General features: G+C 38.8%; 2 protein-coding genes across 4 annotated transcripts in view; one reads left to right on the top strand and one right to left on the bottom strand.

The window, feature by feature from the left end:
- The window catches only part of plce1 (phospholipase C, epsilon 1), a 131991-nt gene extending 127406 nt beyond the window's left edge, over positions 1 to 4585 (top strand). For 2 of the 3 annotated variants that reach the window (XM_047377258.1, XM_047377257.1), the window contains one exon: positions 896 to 4585. In XM_047377258.1, the coding sequence (XP_047233214.1) occupies positions 896 to 1089 (194 nt within the window). In that variant the 3' untranslated portion in view covers positions 1090 to 4585. The remainder of the gene's footprint in view (positions 1 to 895) is intronic. The other variant, XM_047377259.1, reaches the window with a different exon arrangement.
- A 2091-nt stretch (positions 4586 to 6676) lies between these two features.
- LOC124874972 (protocadherin-15-like) overlaps positions 6677 to 15640 on the bottom strand; it is a 346908-nt gene continuing 337944 nt past the window's right edge. The window contains exon 40 of the mRNA XM_047376690.1: positions 6677 to 8219. Coding sequence (XP_047232646.1) covers positions 7458 to 8219 — 762 coding nt within the window. The 3' untranslated portion in view covers positions 6677 to 7457. The remainder of the gene's footprint in view (positions 8220 to 15640) is intronic.

Here is a 15640-nt window from a genome sequence, read left to right as displayed (position 1 = left end):
TAACCACAATAGGGATGGGGTGAAGAAGGGGAATACACCTGTCAGTGCGGCACAAAGTAGTGAACAGTAGTGAACACTGCGCGTACTCGATACCGGTTGCTCGCAGCAGAGTGCAACATATAAATAATTTGATGTGGAGACCTTTTCCCGCCAAACAGTTTACGCGGTCGTAAAAGTTCAGCCTTGCGTGTCCAGAGGACATCCGCGTGTACATCCGCGGAGTCAAGTATGCCTGGCTATGTTCTGTCCTCCAGGACTCTGGACAGATTATGCAAAGGAGTTTAAAGATCCATCTCTGGATGCTTCAACTTTATGAAAGGATCCACAGAAATTTTTTGTTACACCAAGATGCCACTCGCTGCTGCAGTTCTCTTAACAGCGAGCTCTAATTATATTCTGCCTCCCTTATTGTCCCAACTGTGCGTGGTTCCTCATCCAGTCTACATTGTGTTTTTGCTAAGAAAAATAGGCCTCCTTTTCATGTGATATCTTTATGTTAAGACTTTTCACACATCTTTACTTGGTGTCCCACTAAGTGTGGAGTTTCCTGTATGTATCCTGGGAATTTACAATACAGCATGAAACATTTTTCAGTTGAAAAATCCTAACATTTAAAATCACACTGTTGGGATTTGTGGTATGAAAGAAGTTCATATGTGCTTTGTCCTAATTCAGACTTCTTGAATAAAACCATCTTCATTCCACCAACTTAAAATCAAATCTAGGACACTAATAAGCAAAAGCAACAACTTTTTACAGTTTCACCTGGAAGCAACAATCCATTGTCCATTGTGTTGCTTTGATTTTAGTGCCTCCATGTGAGACCTCTGATTCTTTCAACTCATTATTTTCTTGGTCTAAATGTAAAATGAAAGTCAAACTATGTCCTCTGCAGGGTATCTCTCTGCAGCTGCAGGCCTGAAGGCATGGGTGACTGAGGGTAGGGTGGAGACTGGAAGGTTCATCCAGGGCTCCTCTTTCTCCTCCTCCTCTGATGGAGATCTCCAACTTTTCCACCTTACCAACTGCTCTCTGACCCTCCAAGCCTTGAAGCTTCACCTCCTTAGGAACTGGAAGGTCCACAAATGAGCTCCAGGAGGGAAAACTTGCTCAGACTACTAAACATGGGGGATTCCCCTGTTTTTCCACAAGGTCTGAAGTGTTTCAGGGGGAGAAGTTGTGGATTTCTGGGTAGATTTTTCTTAGTGTGGAGCGAGCGGATACCAACCTTGTTTCGTCACTTGCTTGAATGGTGGAAGCTTAGAATCTACCAAGTGCCCAATACGGTTCCTCTTGGTTTATAGTGATTGTTGTGGCTCCATAGAGGGTCCAGAGTACCACGGGCAGCTGTTTTGAAACGCAGTTTTCAGGGACATTAAATAGCACTAAAGTATTTCCTGTGCTTCTAGTGAGCAGGAGGAAAAAAATCCCTGAGGGACGTTCAATGGACAGTAAAAGGTTAAACTGCTAAATGAGCTGCTCAACGGATAATGATTGTTTTCTTGTATGAAGAGCCACAAACTATCCACCGAGTTGTCTTAATAGTAACAGATGAAGAAAGATCTTAATTAAACTGAAGGAAATTGTATGTGAGGAGATTTCATTCTTCCTTTAATGAGTCAAGACATTGTGAAAGAGGCAGACAAGCAGGCTTGTTTGGTTCTTCTCTTACCGTTTCAGTTCTGTAGTGCTGTAAGAGCACAGTTTGAAGCACTGCAGTAAAGTTTTCCACTTTATCTAGTTATTCACTAATGGAAACTGCCAGGCTCCAGGCAATTTGTTGAACACTAACATACCTGCACTAAAGGCAACATGACAGCATCCTAAAACAGCATAGGTGTGCAATATTGGTCTCCGTTCAGGAGTAACTGCAGAACCTTTTTACAGTTGTTGCTTAAGGTTCATGTGGCTGAAGAATGTTGCAAAACTGTCTCTAATTTTAATTTTGAAGCTGTTTTTAAGGATGATTGACGCTGTTGCACAGAAAATGTAAGAGCTCACATCTCTTGTTACTTATCATTTCGGTAACTAATGCAAAACACTTTAGGTCCAACAAAATCTGTACATACCTGGTCTGAAATTTCACTCCACCATTTCCCACCATTCCTCGATCTCAGGAGACAAAGATCGTAAGTGGATAGTCGATAGTCAAACTTTATGCTTTTTTCGAATGCAGCAGTTCAGCTCATAGATTATTTGGGATTTGATTCTCCTAACAGCATTTTGCACGTCTTTTCCTTTGCTGTTGTTAGATGGTCAGAATGTGTTTTGTTTTCTTTATTTTGACCATTTGTGTTACATTTATTTTCAACCAAGTTTTTTTATTATTTAAGAAGAAGAAAATGTGAGATCAATTTTATGAGTTGTTCATATCAATATACCATCTAAGCTTAAATTTGAATGATGTTGAAACTAGAATCACTTTGGGCCAGTTTGCCCTAGTTCCTTTAGTTTTTCCTCATTGGAAAATTTCTTTATATCATTTTTGTTTGTTTTTTTTTTTTTTTTTGCTTTAGAACATAATTAAATGTATTTTTGATCTTTCATTTGTAAGTACGATGGTTTGTCCCTCTGGTCCAAAAGGGTTGCCATGTTTTGGTGAAATTAAGACATGAAATCAAACAATATTTAGCTCAGGCAAAAAAAGGCAAATTATATTTTATTTTTTGCCTAAATATGGATGACAGAATGACCTACATGTGTGTATGTTATGGCAAGTGCATTTTCCTATCAGAAAAATAAGTACAAAAAATATTAGTTTTTTTCTAATTTCTTTTTTCTCTCAAAAACCCCTTAAGACAATTTAAAAAATTGTATGTTTGAAATAACACAAATTCACTGCTAAACTTAAATCTTATAATCTGTCACCCTTTACACCTGAACCTGTGCTGGCAAAGTGTACAGTATGCATCACCTGATGACATCACATATTAGCTGTAAGTGATTTCAACATCAGGCCCACATGCAATAAAAAATTTGTCTTATCCTCATACAAACTCATCAGAATGTTAGATGTGTAATTATTTTCTGTGTTCCTGTTAATCTAATTATGTTTTTTGGGCCATACAGTAGAAACGCTATCTCCTACTGTCACAAAGTTATGTGCCTTTCTGGGAATATGAACAGGAGCATTTTTTGCTTTTCTTTCCCAGGGAATTTGTTTTTAATTTAAAAATGAAATGAAAATGTCATTAAGTTTAGGTTTCATTCATCTGTTTTTGTCCACAAAAAATGGCTTGTATTTCAGAAGAACATCCATTTACCAAAACTTGCCCAATTCAACCTTAAATTGGTATAAAAATATACAAGGGCTGAATAAAAAGCTAAATAATCAGGTTTTCTATAACAAATCATTCAGTATCTCCTCTGTGAGTTCCTCTGGTTAAATTTCTACTAGCACAGTTTGCATTTGAAAGAAGTCAATTTGTGCAACTTTTAACTCACATTCCAACATTTTACTGACTGAAACCCTGTACTGATATAAACTCAGAAGTGTTTAAACAAAAAAAAACCTGACCTTTTACCCTTTAGTTTTTATTTTATTTTGAATTAGCATAGTGCCAAGTAACTAGTTTGAATTTTAGTGCAATACTGAAGCTGTGTCTCTTCACTCTTTTGATTTAAAATGTACTTATTTTACATATTTAACTGTCGGCCTTGAAGTATTGTTGTAATTGGTCAGAACTGATTTCATTCACACGCACTGATTATCATCTGACAGGGGGGGGGGAGTCTGGTCCCAGAGGCTCATGGTAATTAAGGTAACACTGATCCGGGAAACCACAACATCATGTCAGTGATAATGAAGCTTTCATCTTTTTTATCAGACTGCTGTTATTATGATGGATTAGACTTTAAACATAAAGAAAAACCATTATGTTAAGCAAAAGATAATACTTCATCCAATGACCATTACCTTCAGTTTCCTTTGCATGGATGAAAGTGATGTTAGTGCACAGTGCAGGTAGGAAGTGTTTCTGTTAAACTGTAAAATATGTGAATGATCTGCTTTTTCTCACATTCACATTTTGCTTTCCTTCTTCCTGACCTGTAGACCTTATTTCTAAATGTAATGTTTTTGTTATTTTTACATCCTGAGAGAACTGTGTGTGTTATTTATTTAAATGTGAAGCCCTGGATGGCAGTTATTTTGTTTCTGTACAAGTTCATGTAAGAAGTTTTTTTTATTTATTTCAGTAAGCCATGGGGTGCCCTCTGCTCCCTTAACTTGACTTAAACTTATTTAGGCCTGTAAATATTTTTATTTGCGTAAAATATTTAGTGTAGTTATTATTCTTGTGGCATGTTACCCTGCAGTAGCATCTGGTATTGTCATATGTTTCATTAATGTAGACAAAACATTTTATTTACATTTGATGTATTCTTTATATTCACAGAACATGATGTGTCTGCCTATTGTTGGCTGTGTTGCATCTTTAGCACTATTTCCATAAAACATTGAGTATATTATTTACTACCCACGATCTGTCATAAGCACATGTCTATTTACTTGAATTCCTAAATGGATAATTGATGATGGATGTGTCACATAGACAATCTGAATAAAATGCAAGTATTAAATTAAGCTGCATATGAGTGTGTGTTTATGTAAATACATTTTATTTTAGAATGCTAACTACTGAAGTATTTCTATTTTAAGATATTCAGACCCATCTTAGTTTGGAGAATTAGAGGTAACCACAACTGTGCTATTTTTCAAAGCTTAAAGCCTAAAGTTTTCTAAAAGCTTTGTTGACATTTTTCCCAACTGAACAATATTTATATATACTGCATAATAAGACACATAACCAGTTTTTCTGACTGTCTGACAGTAAATTAGACAAATCAATTTCTGTTTTAGCTCTGTTAGGGTCGGTCTAACGGCTTGGTGTTGGCATCATGGGGGTTCGGAACGAGCCCTCAACAAGCACTCAGGACTGGCAGCAAGCTAGCAGCTAACAAAATGTATGTATTTTTATATTAACATAGAATTTTGAACTTTTACACTAATCTATATGTACCAGGAATTTATGATGGGATGGCCTTATTGGGTATACCATGGAAACTTAGTAAAAATATACTTACAAGTATCTGTCTTCGGCTCTGTCTTCTGTCCCACATGTTCTGACTGTGGAAGGTTCCAAACTGTTTCAAGCAAAATTGACAAATCGAAATAGATCTTGTATCTCTCATCCTAGGCTCTGCCTAGGCCTGGCTTTCCGATATGTGACAAAAGATATCAGAGGCACAAGAGAAATGTTTACCTTTGTAGACGATGCTTTCATTTAGATCCAAAAGTTTGAGGTTTGGAAGCAAAAGACTTAGATAAACATTTTATTAGAAACAATTCCATCCATCTTGCTATTTTCTATATCCGCATCTTTCTTACAGGGTTGCGGGGAAGCTGGTGCCTATCTCCAGCGGTCTACGGGCGAGAGGCCGGGTACACACTGGCACCAAAGAGACACACAGAACAAACAACCATTCACACACCCATGCATACCTAAGGGCAATTGAGAGAGACCAACCTAACAGTCATGTTATTGGACTGTGGGAGGAAGCCAGAGTACCCGGAGAGAACCCAAGCATGCACTGGGAGATCATGCAAACTCCATGCAGAAAGACCCCAGGCCAGAAGTTGAACCCAGGACCTTCTTGCTGCAAGCTAACAGTGCTACGAACTGTACTGCCATGCAGCCCTGGAAAAAAATCTGTTTTTGCAAAACAATTTAGAGTTGCAGATTTGTTTTGAAATTCTTTATTTTTCCACCGAAAATCAGTTTAGATTGATGGCATTATAAAGGTATCTTATATTCTTTCAATTTGTATGTGCCTGTATGTGTCATTCCCATTAGTAAAATGTTTAATATATGAAAGCAAACATGGTTGTGTAGCTTTAGGTTTGGGTGAAACATCGTTTTACTAACATCCCAGCTTGTAGCTTAATGAGCCATGCTGAGTTTGCCATCTTCTTCAGTATGGCACAGTGGACACAGCTATAAGTGCCATAATCAGGTCATTTGGTTGAATCCATAACAGTTTCTCAAACATTCCCAGCCTCCCAGAAAGTGTTTAAAATATTACCCTGTGGTTCAGTCAGCTGTTTCCATTTAATAAGAAGCACTCTGTGTCAAATATCAGCACCAGTGGAGCTCAGTCTTTCGAGTCACTTAATGCAAAATTATGCAGTCATCAAATTAAATTACCAGCTTTAAACCCTAGGTTAATGATCCTTCCCCTTTGAGACTTCAGATAAAACAATTTACTGTAATGTGTTTCGCAATAAAAAAGTTCGGCCACTTTTATCATAAGGATCCTTGACAAGGGAGATGTGTTCTGTTAAGTGGATCCCACATGAAACTAAAGAGAACTCCTTCCTCCAGTCAGTATGTTTAAGTATAACTAAATACAGTAAAACAATACCTAGGAAAAAAAACCTAACTGATCTCTATTTGCAATGTTCCAGACTATTATATCAAAGCTGATAATAATTCTTTTTATTTGCCGGTTTGCTTTATGGCATAAGAGGTTGAGTAGATTAACTGCCAACATCTGCTTAATGTTTCACAGTTATTAATCTCATTGAAAATAACTCGGTGTGTATGTTTTTGTATTAATCTAAAATTTATTTTTTTCCACTGAACTCTTGTTTTAATGAAATTAATTTACAGCATCATAGGTGGCATCAACCATTCATTTATTTTACCCATTAATTACAAAAATCTGTTTTGACTTTATGCAGTTAAAGTTACTTTAAGAGTGGAGAATAGCTGTAACATCTTATAAACACCAGGTCTAACCAGTTCTGCAGAGGACACATTTGTGCAGCACTGCAGCAGCCAGAACTTCATTTTTCAACAGATTGAAACTTTATTTGGATTGAGTCTGCCAAGCAGCTTGACAAGAATAAAAAGGCAAGTGTGAACGATACAAGACTGCATGTGTCAATGAAATGCATCAGGCAAATTTAGGATGAGTTGCACCATTGGCCATAAACCTGAATGAAACAAGCACAGTTCCGTACAGACACCAGTCGCTTAAAGGGCTGCTAAGTAGTATTAAGTTTTCATCCCCTCGCTGTTAAGGTCAAATATATTAGCTATTACCACTGTAGGTCCAGTTATCTGAAGGTGCTGCAGCTCTGACAGGCTGAGGGGATGCACAGATTGAAACACAGACATTGCAAAACAGTTTAATGCTGAAACTGGCAAACAGCCAATTAAATCTCATAGTATTTGCTGTTTTTTCAGCATCTCTCACTGAACTTAAAATAAACTTTTATGTGATACCAGTGAAAGATTATGCCAAGTCACTTTTAGCTAATATAAATTAATTATTATATATTTTTGCTGTCCTGGAGCACCCCCCATTAGTTTCACAGAGGATGAAAAGAAATTCTGTTAAAAACTTTAAATGATCTTGGCAACATGGAACGAGCACAGTGGTGTAGGAGTCAGTCAGAGTTTGGTCATGGGTATGTGAAGGCTGTTCCAGGGGCCCATCCACAACTCTTCCTCATCCGATTGTGTTATGTCACTGGGGCAGTCCAGAGGTTCTTCTGTAACAGCCTCAACGTTGCTGTTTCCATCTACCTTTGACTCGAGCTCGCCTTCTGTTGGCCCGTCTCTCTCTGATGCGCTCTCAGGCTGCTCTGTGATACCCAGTGCAGCTGGGAGCACGTCAGGTTTAGACACTTCACTTTCAGGGCCTGTGTTGTTGGTGCTGGTCGACCCCAAAGACACGCTGGATTTTTGAGTGTTTAACACATTCAGCATTTTGTGGTCAGTGTTAGAGAAAGAGGACGTTTCTGCTGCTGAGGCGGCCCTCCTGCAGCTCTGGAATGTGCTCAGTGTGTTGCGGCCACCTCCTGCTAGGGTCTCGGGGGTGTTCATGGGGACTCTCTCCTCCAACGTGGCAGCCATTCTATCCAGTTTTTTAAAGTGCCTGGCTAACCGTGAACTGAAGATAGGAGAACTTGGTTTCATATTTTTCTTTGTGGAGTTGGTACTCTGGGAAGGGCCTGAAGCGTTGACTGATTGTCGGGTGCGAACAATGGAACCGTTCTGGGCCACATAAATACCTCCATTAACATTAATGTGGCTGTTGTGCGTAGAGGATAAACGGCTGCGTTGGGTGTCTGGCATGCTGTCCTCACCGGTGGAGCTGGTCTCGTACTCTCGGTCAACCACCAACTTGATCCGTCGCTTTTTACCACCAGGCTAAGGGAAAACACAAATGACTAATAAACTACAGAAGTGATGCAAATTCCAGAAAAATACAACAGCTGTACAGCTATAGATAAACATTTCAGCTCCTTACCACCAAACAACTATGTTGTTTGTGTCCTGTTAACCAATTAAGTGAAAATACACAATTAGCCTTATTATTTTAATTTTATTTAGATTTTTTTAGATCAACTTTTGATCCCCAATTAGTTTTTGATGACCTACAACTGGCTTCTGACCCCAGGGTTTAGAACCACTAATCTAAACATTCATAAAAGCTAATCTTCTCAATCAGTCTATATTATTGGGTTTTAACACTCAATTACTGATGCATCTTGCTGGAATAAACGCTGTTTGATAAAAAAAGAAAAAAAAGAAAACCTGAATTGATTTAACCCTTGTGTGGTGTTCGGGTCTGTGGGACCCTTTTTCATTATTTACTGAAGGAAAAATGATACAATTAATGTAAATTAATTGTACATTTGTTTCCACTCATATCATGATTTTAATCACAAAATGCAACGGGTCCACCAGACCCAGAAACATTGGCTGAGTAAAAACAATATGAACACCACACAACTGTTAAATTTATAATTTTTCTCAAATAGGAAGCTGTGAAATATTGCTTCAGCAAATACCAAATCAATAAATGTCTTTTAACAAAGCTATGAAGTGTTAACACTTTAAGTGTTAATTCAATTTAGGTGCAAAACTGTTTTGTTTTCAATTGTGAAATGTTAATATGTCATCTGACATTGCTGTTGTTTTAAGTGTTTTTCCTCCATCTACTGTAAAAAAAAAATAGAACTTATTTCTAAATTGCCTGACCAAAGGACAAATTACAGCCTCTAATGATTATGAACCTTTAAAGAAATTAGCATCCTTAAGGTAAGCAAACTTAAAATTTAAAGCAAGATTCATCTATTTTTCCTAAAATGTGAGCAGCATCCCAGAGAGTAATGTTTAGCACTTGGTAAAAACCCCTCATCCTCCACTGTCTTAAAAAGCCTAAGTGATGTGCAGCAAGAAAATGTAAATGACATCACAGCAGGAGAATAGTCTGAAAAGATGGTAAAATGTTCTGAAGTAGGTGTTTGGTCAGCTTTTGATTGAAACAAAAATGGCAGCTAAGAGAAAAAGTGAAGATCATGTGGAGTTCTGTAGCATTTTGCTGCAAGACCAAATCATAAGAAATTCAAGCACTAAATGTACTATTAGCTGCTACGTAGAGACATGTAAAGCCAAATGGCTCAATATTCCTTCATAATTTTTAAACTGATGAAGTTAGACTACATAAATCTTTTTGGGTTTTTTTGAGTAATGAAATGATCGTTTTAGTGCATTTGGCTCCTATGCACAAGGTTGGCTCCATCTGAATATGGACATTTTTTGTGATGCTACAGCCAGGAGAGAAGACTATCCTTGCATTTCCTTCTCTGAAAACCTATAAAACTCAACAATAGAGAACATGCAGCAGAGCAACACTAAAGGGATTATTTCTTGCTACATAAAAAGACTTGTAACTCCGAATGGTTAACATTCTGTTTACTTTGATGATGTACACTGTAAATCATTTTGGTTTCAACTTATTCTCTTTGAAAATTATGTTTTCCTGGTGGAACATTTAAAACAATACAGACAAATGATAGATTGCATGTAAAAAGGATGGCTAATTGTTATCGCAGAACAAGAAGCATTTTGATTAAACAATAGCTGATTTTTTTTAAACCACAAGCACTAAGGGGATGATTAGCTGATAACTGGTGAAAATGGTGAAATTTCCCCTTCCCCTTTAAACTGATAATGACTTACAGTGTAGTTCTTTTTGGTCTCTGAGCAAAAGGAAGTATAGGAAAAAAAGAAGAAATAAAGTATTTGAAGAAACATTCATTTTCCCAGCTTTCAGGCATGGGGTTGGATCTACCATAATATGGGCTTGTACACGATGTGGAACCTGACTAGAGACAGAAAATAAGACAGTCTCTACATTTATACATCTAGGTTTTTGCTAGTTTTCTTCAATTATTCAGATTAAAGACACTATTGTCAGCTTCATAGAGTGGCTCAATGTAACTTCATTGTTTCAAACTGATTAAAGATGGATATAATATCTGGGAATGCAAGTATTTAAGAAATGTTTCATATGTACACCCAGACTTTTTGAAAAACACACTTGTGGACATTTTTTTTGTTTTTGTTTTACATGGAGTGCATAAACATTTCTATGGCACAATATGGCCTTTGAACATCCCCTCCTGTTGATTTTTGAGGCTTAACCAGAACAGGTCATGAGACCCAACCTTTGCAAAAAATTGAGAGGTTTTTTCATTTCAAGCATAATTTCCACCATTTTCATTTTTCCAAAAGTAGAATTTTAATCCACTGCACAACACAAATGAGTTTAAGCCAGTGTTAACTTCATATTCATCACCAGCATTTTATAGCAGCCAATGATTTATCTGATACTTAGACTTCTACTATAATAAAACACATGGGGAATCCTTCTGAAGATATGCTATTTAGAACATGTTAATATTTTATCCTTCTTGCTGTTGAAGCTTAGAGCCAGCACTGCTGCTCTCTGCACACACACATATACGTGAACACTTTGCATGATGAAAAAGACTTGTGAAAAATAAATCCAATCTGCTTTCACACAGTGTAACCCCTCAGTTTTTCCACTTAACCTTGATAGCATGCGAGAAGGAATATGTTCTGTTTCTCTCTAGAGCGGCAGCATCTTTTCGCCCTGCAGATAACAGATGTGGGGAGAGCAGACCGGTCCCAGGAGAATGACGCACACAGAAAGAGAAATGACGAATACGAAAATCTCTGAGAGATCAGTGAACAACAATGTGTGAGCCGCAGCAGCTGCCGCCGCCGAGGCTTGTTCAGACAGCACCAGAGCTTTTTGTACGAACGACAAGTTGTCAAATACGGATGTTAACCTGACACAGATTTAAAAAAAAAGAAGCTGATTGGAGAAGAGAGATTAAAGTTATGGGGAAATAAAAGATGGAGAACAGAAGATAAGAGATAGCGGTGCAGCAGAGGACATGCTAGAAAGTAATGTTCCTGTGAGCATAAATCACAGCAAACATGGAGGACAGATTACAGCAACAGATTCCACTCAGGTAATAACTGCACACCCAAACCAGGCCATCTCACCGGCAAACCTTTTCATCTCAGGAGGAAGGCTAAGGCCTGATTGGCATTTCAAGCAGCTGATTCATTTCCCCAACCTTCCTCCTCCTCCTCCTCATTTTCTTCTTTATGTCTTCCCCCACTTTGGGGCCTGCTTTTCTCCTCCTCCTCAGTGTCCTCCATAATGGGTGACAAATCATCTGAGGTGTCCATCACACCCGAACTAAAGTTAATTTTGATGTGGCCCGGACTTCGCCTGCTGACTGAGGACTTTCTCGATTTGACTTTTTCACTCTTCCCCTCCTCCTCTTCACTGTTTTCTTCGCGTTTCGATGTTTTATTAGAATGTGAGTTGCATGATGTTTTGGGTCTCGGAGCTGTAGAACTTGAATAGCTAGAGCTTTTAGAGTCAGTGCTGCTGTTTCTGTGTTTGCTACTTTTTGAAGCATATCTATGACCTTTTGACCTTTTTCTGCTTGATTCCGCCCCCTCATCTTCAGTCTCAGACACTGATTCCTCATTTGTATCGGTCACCACTTCCTCCTCACCTTGACTTTTGTCCCTCTCCATTTCCGAGTCTGACTCACTAATTTCTGTTTCTGCTGTTGCTGAAGAGGTTGGGCTGCTCCTGTCAGACAGACTGAATTCTGATGGAGACTCTCTATTGCTGCTACTGCCTGTTTCTGAGTCACTTTGCTCGGTCATGCTGTCCCTGCTCTCCTCTTCTTTCTCCCAGCTCCTCCCCCTGCGTCCTCTGGCAGACACTGCTGCTGAAACGCTCAAATTTCCTATAGAGCGGTACCTCGTCCTGCTGTTGCCTCCTCTGTCTCTGCTTTTCCTGTCGCTCCAGTGTTCATCACCCACCCTGGTGCGCCCTTGCAGTCTTTTGGCCAGGGAGATAAGACTGAGGGCGTCGCTCAGCTTTTGATTTGCTGGTTCGGTGGATGTCTGGAAGTAACTCCCATCAATGACCAAGCCTCCGTCCAGACTGACAGACCATCCAGAGGTCACCAAGCCAGGGAGCTCTCCCCCATGCTCTGCCCTGTTGCCTTCTCCTTGCACTGCTGCATTTCTTATCCGATTGTTCATCAGGCTGTGTCTGTTGTCTCTTGCCCACATTTCTGATTCTCCTCTATGCTGTTTTTTCCCATTATCTATTGCCTCATTGTTTCTTCCTTTTTTATTTTCCGACTTCCCTGCCTCCCCATTCCCCAGAAGCACACATTCTCCCTGTTTTCCATTTTCCATGGGTCCGACTCTGGCTTTGTTCCACGGTAGGTGGATGGCCGGAGGGTGAGCGGACATCGTACCCACAGGGGTCATTCCCAATCCTGCCTTTAACCTGGCAGCTGTGCTTGAGCTTTTCAGTTTACCACCATCTTGTTTTTTTTCACGGCCAGCTTCTAGGGGCCCTGGGGTCTTTCTTGGAGGTTGAACAGATGGAGGACGGGAATTTTGGTGGCCAGTTTGAGGGTCTAAACTGTTCCATTGAATCTGTCTCCTCACCTGTCATTGTGAGGATACATACAAGAGGTTAATGCAATGCTTTGCAAACATTTTCATATGCCTTTTATTATTTCACCTTTTGTCTTGTTGCAACCATCACCTTCAATGTATTTTCATAAGATTTCTAAAATGTGGAAGGAAAATAATTGTTTTTTCAAACCTGTCATGTGGGTGCACAATATATATCAGTCATCACAATATAATGATGTCAGAAGTCAGAAATATGCTAAAAAACTGGTGTACACAATACAAATTGGCAGGGAGCTCACATGGGGTGTTCCTGGTGAATCTCGTCAATTACAGCACATTAATCTTTGTCTAACACAAATTTGAGGTTCCATGCTGCAGTGTGACTAGACAGATTATTGGACTCAAGGTTTGGACAATTCTATCGTAAGACTTCTGAATAGAACAGGTTCAAAAAGGTTTGCTGGACGTTGCACCAGCCAAGCTGTTGCTACCCATTGTTTGATAATCAAATGACAGAGACATCGTTTTGACACGTCTGATGCCACTGATGTGTGTCACCCTTAAGTGTCATTTGTTCACACGCTGCATGCAGATGTAATATTCAGTCTGTTAGGTGAAATGCCTCTGCAGAAAAGGCCTGCTTCTGGACAGCTCATAGCACCTAAAATGCAAAAATCACATTGTTGGAAACACAGATGAGAAGGGTATGGATATATCGTAACTAATTTTGCCATCTCTATATTTGCCAATATTATCACAACCATGTTCTTTTCAAAAATTGTTCACCCTTAATGTGTATTTGTATTTTGCCACTCTGAGGCAACTCTTTAAATCTCGTTTTATAACCTAAGCCTGCTTTAAATTCCTCCACAGTTTTTTCCTTGGTCTTCTTGATGCTGTTTGTTCACTAATGTTCTCTGGCAAGTCTCTTCGGCCTTCACAGAACAGCTGTATTTATACTGAGATTTAGTTTCACACAAGTGGACTTTATCAACTCATTTCGGGACCATTGTTTGTGGTAGTAATGTAAACAGATGTGAAAGATCAAAGGGGTGTGAATGCTTTTGCAAGGCAATGTATTTTTACTACTAAATACAGAACTGAACATTACTGATCAAAAAAGCTTTCTGGTGAAGACAAAAATGTTGCATCTCTCTTCCTTTCAAGCAGTCTGGCATAGTTGTTAATATTTTAAGATAATCTAGGTTCATTTTTGATGCTGCAAACACAAACAAAAGAACAACACGACACTACTTCCTGGACAAGCAAGTGAGTGAATTTTAAATTGATCTGTTTGGTTAGAATGCTGTGAAAATAGCTCAGTATGATGGGCTTTAGAAACTTTTAGTTTGTGCTTAAATTCTGAACAGTGCTTGTTTAAAAGGAAAGCTTTCCCACTGGTATTTGTTCTTCCAAAATGGTTTGGTATGCCAGCTTCATCCTGAGATAACAGTGCTCTGTTGATTGATTGGGATTGAGGCAATATGGGGCAAGTAACTGAAATAATATTTACAATAATCTTATCCTACACTAGTGTTTGTAATCCTGGTTTGTTGCAAAAGCGCCACCTAATAAGGCTGCAGATCAACTCGCCTATTTGCCCCTATTTTGTACCAAGCTGTTGTTATTTTTTCCCTATGGACTTCCATTTTGGAACAACAATTCTGTTCAAAGAATAACAGTATGATCAAAATCCTAATAAAACATTTATTTCCATAAATGCAATCATATTGGGAGCACTGCTCATTCAGTTCTAGATCAAAACATAATGAAAGTTTCTGTTGATTGGGCTGGGTGCTCCATAACAATCCATAATGTTAATCTTGATGGTCTAGAACCAAAATGCTGTCCACACAGAGGTGTGCTTGAAGTTGTCATCTCACCGAAATGCTCATTTCAAAGACATTTCCTCCCCAGCATAAGGCAAGTATTTTGAAATATTCAAATGAATCTATGGTTCCTTGTATATGGTAAATAGCACCAAGTAAGAGGAACATCCCCACAGCATGATACCTCAACCACCGTGCTTCCCAGTGTACTCTGGCTTCAATGTTTGGGGTTTCTCTGTAAAATTGGAAAACTGTGACCTCTAGGTACAAAAACATTCTTTATTTCATAAGTCCTTAAAATGTTGTACTATTATCTTTTAGGCCAGTCAGTATGCAAATTCTAACAACTTCAGCTGAAGATTTGGCTCCGCAGAGCGTCTTGCAATTATTACAGTGCTCACAGGTAACTTTTTTGATAGCCTCGCCGCTGATAATTGACTGAGTTTTAGTCATTTTAGATGTCCCATTGGAATGGTAGCTTTAAGTTTTCTCCCTGTTTATTTTCTGGTGCTTGTTGTTTCTGGGTTTGGGTTAGGAGAGGAATTTGTTATAGCTAGCATGTACAGCATTCATCCTTAAATAAGGACTTTTTTTTTTTCAAACAGAATGAATGCCCTCACTGATTGAATTTGAAACTACTATTATTTTTAACATGCCCCTTTTATTTAAGACAAATTAGACCCTTTTTCCAAAGATTATGGTTATGATCCCTATTTAGGACATTGGACTCTTCTGAAATATAAGAGATTATGCCTCCTAAGCAAACTAAAATATCACTGAGGGTCATCTTACTGATAAATTCACTCACTGGGGTCACACAAATACCATTTCCTTACATAAGACTAGCTCTAGGGACGTGGAATGTCACCTCGCTGGGGGGGGAAGGAACCTGAGCTTGTGCGGGAGGTCGAGAGATATCGACTAGAAATAGTCGGGCTCGCCTCCACGCAAAGCGTGGGCTCTGGA

This window comes from Girardinichthys multiradiatus, chromosome 10, assembly GCF_021462225.1.
Source record: "Girardinichthys multiradiatus isolate DD_20200921_A chromosome 10, DD_fGirMul_XY1, whole genome shotgun sequence".
Taxonomy (NCBI): Eukaryota; Metazoa; Chordata; class Actinopteri; order Cyprinodontiformes; family Goodeidae; genus Girardinichthys; species Girardinichthys multiradiatus.
This window is presented reverse-complemented; position numbering and strand designations above follow the sequence as displayed.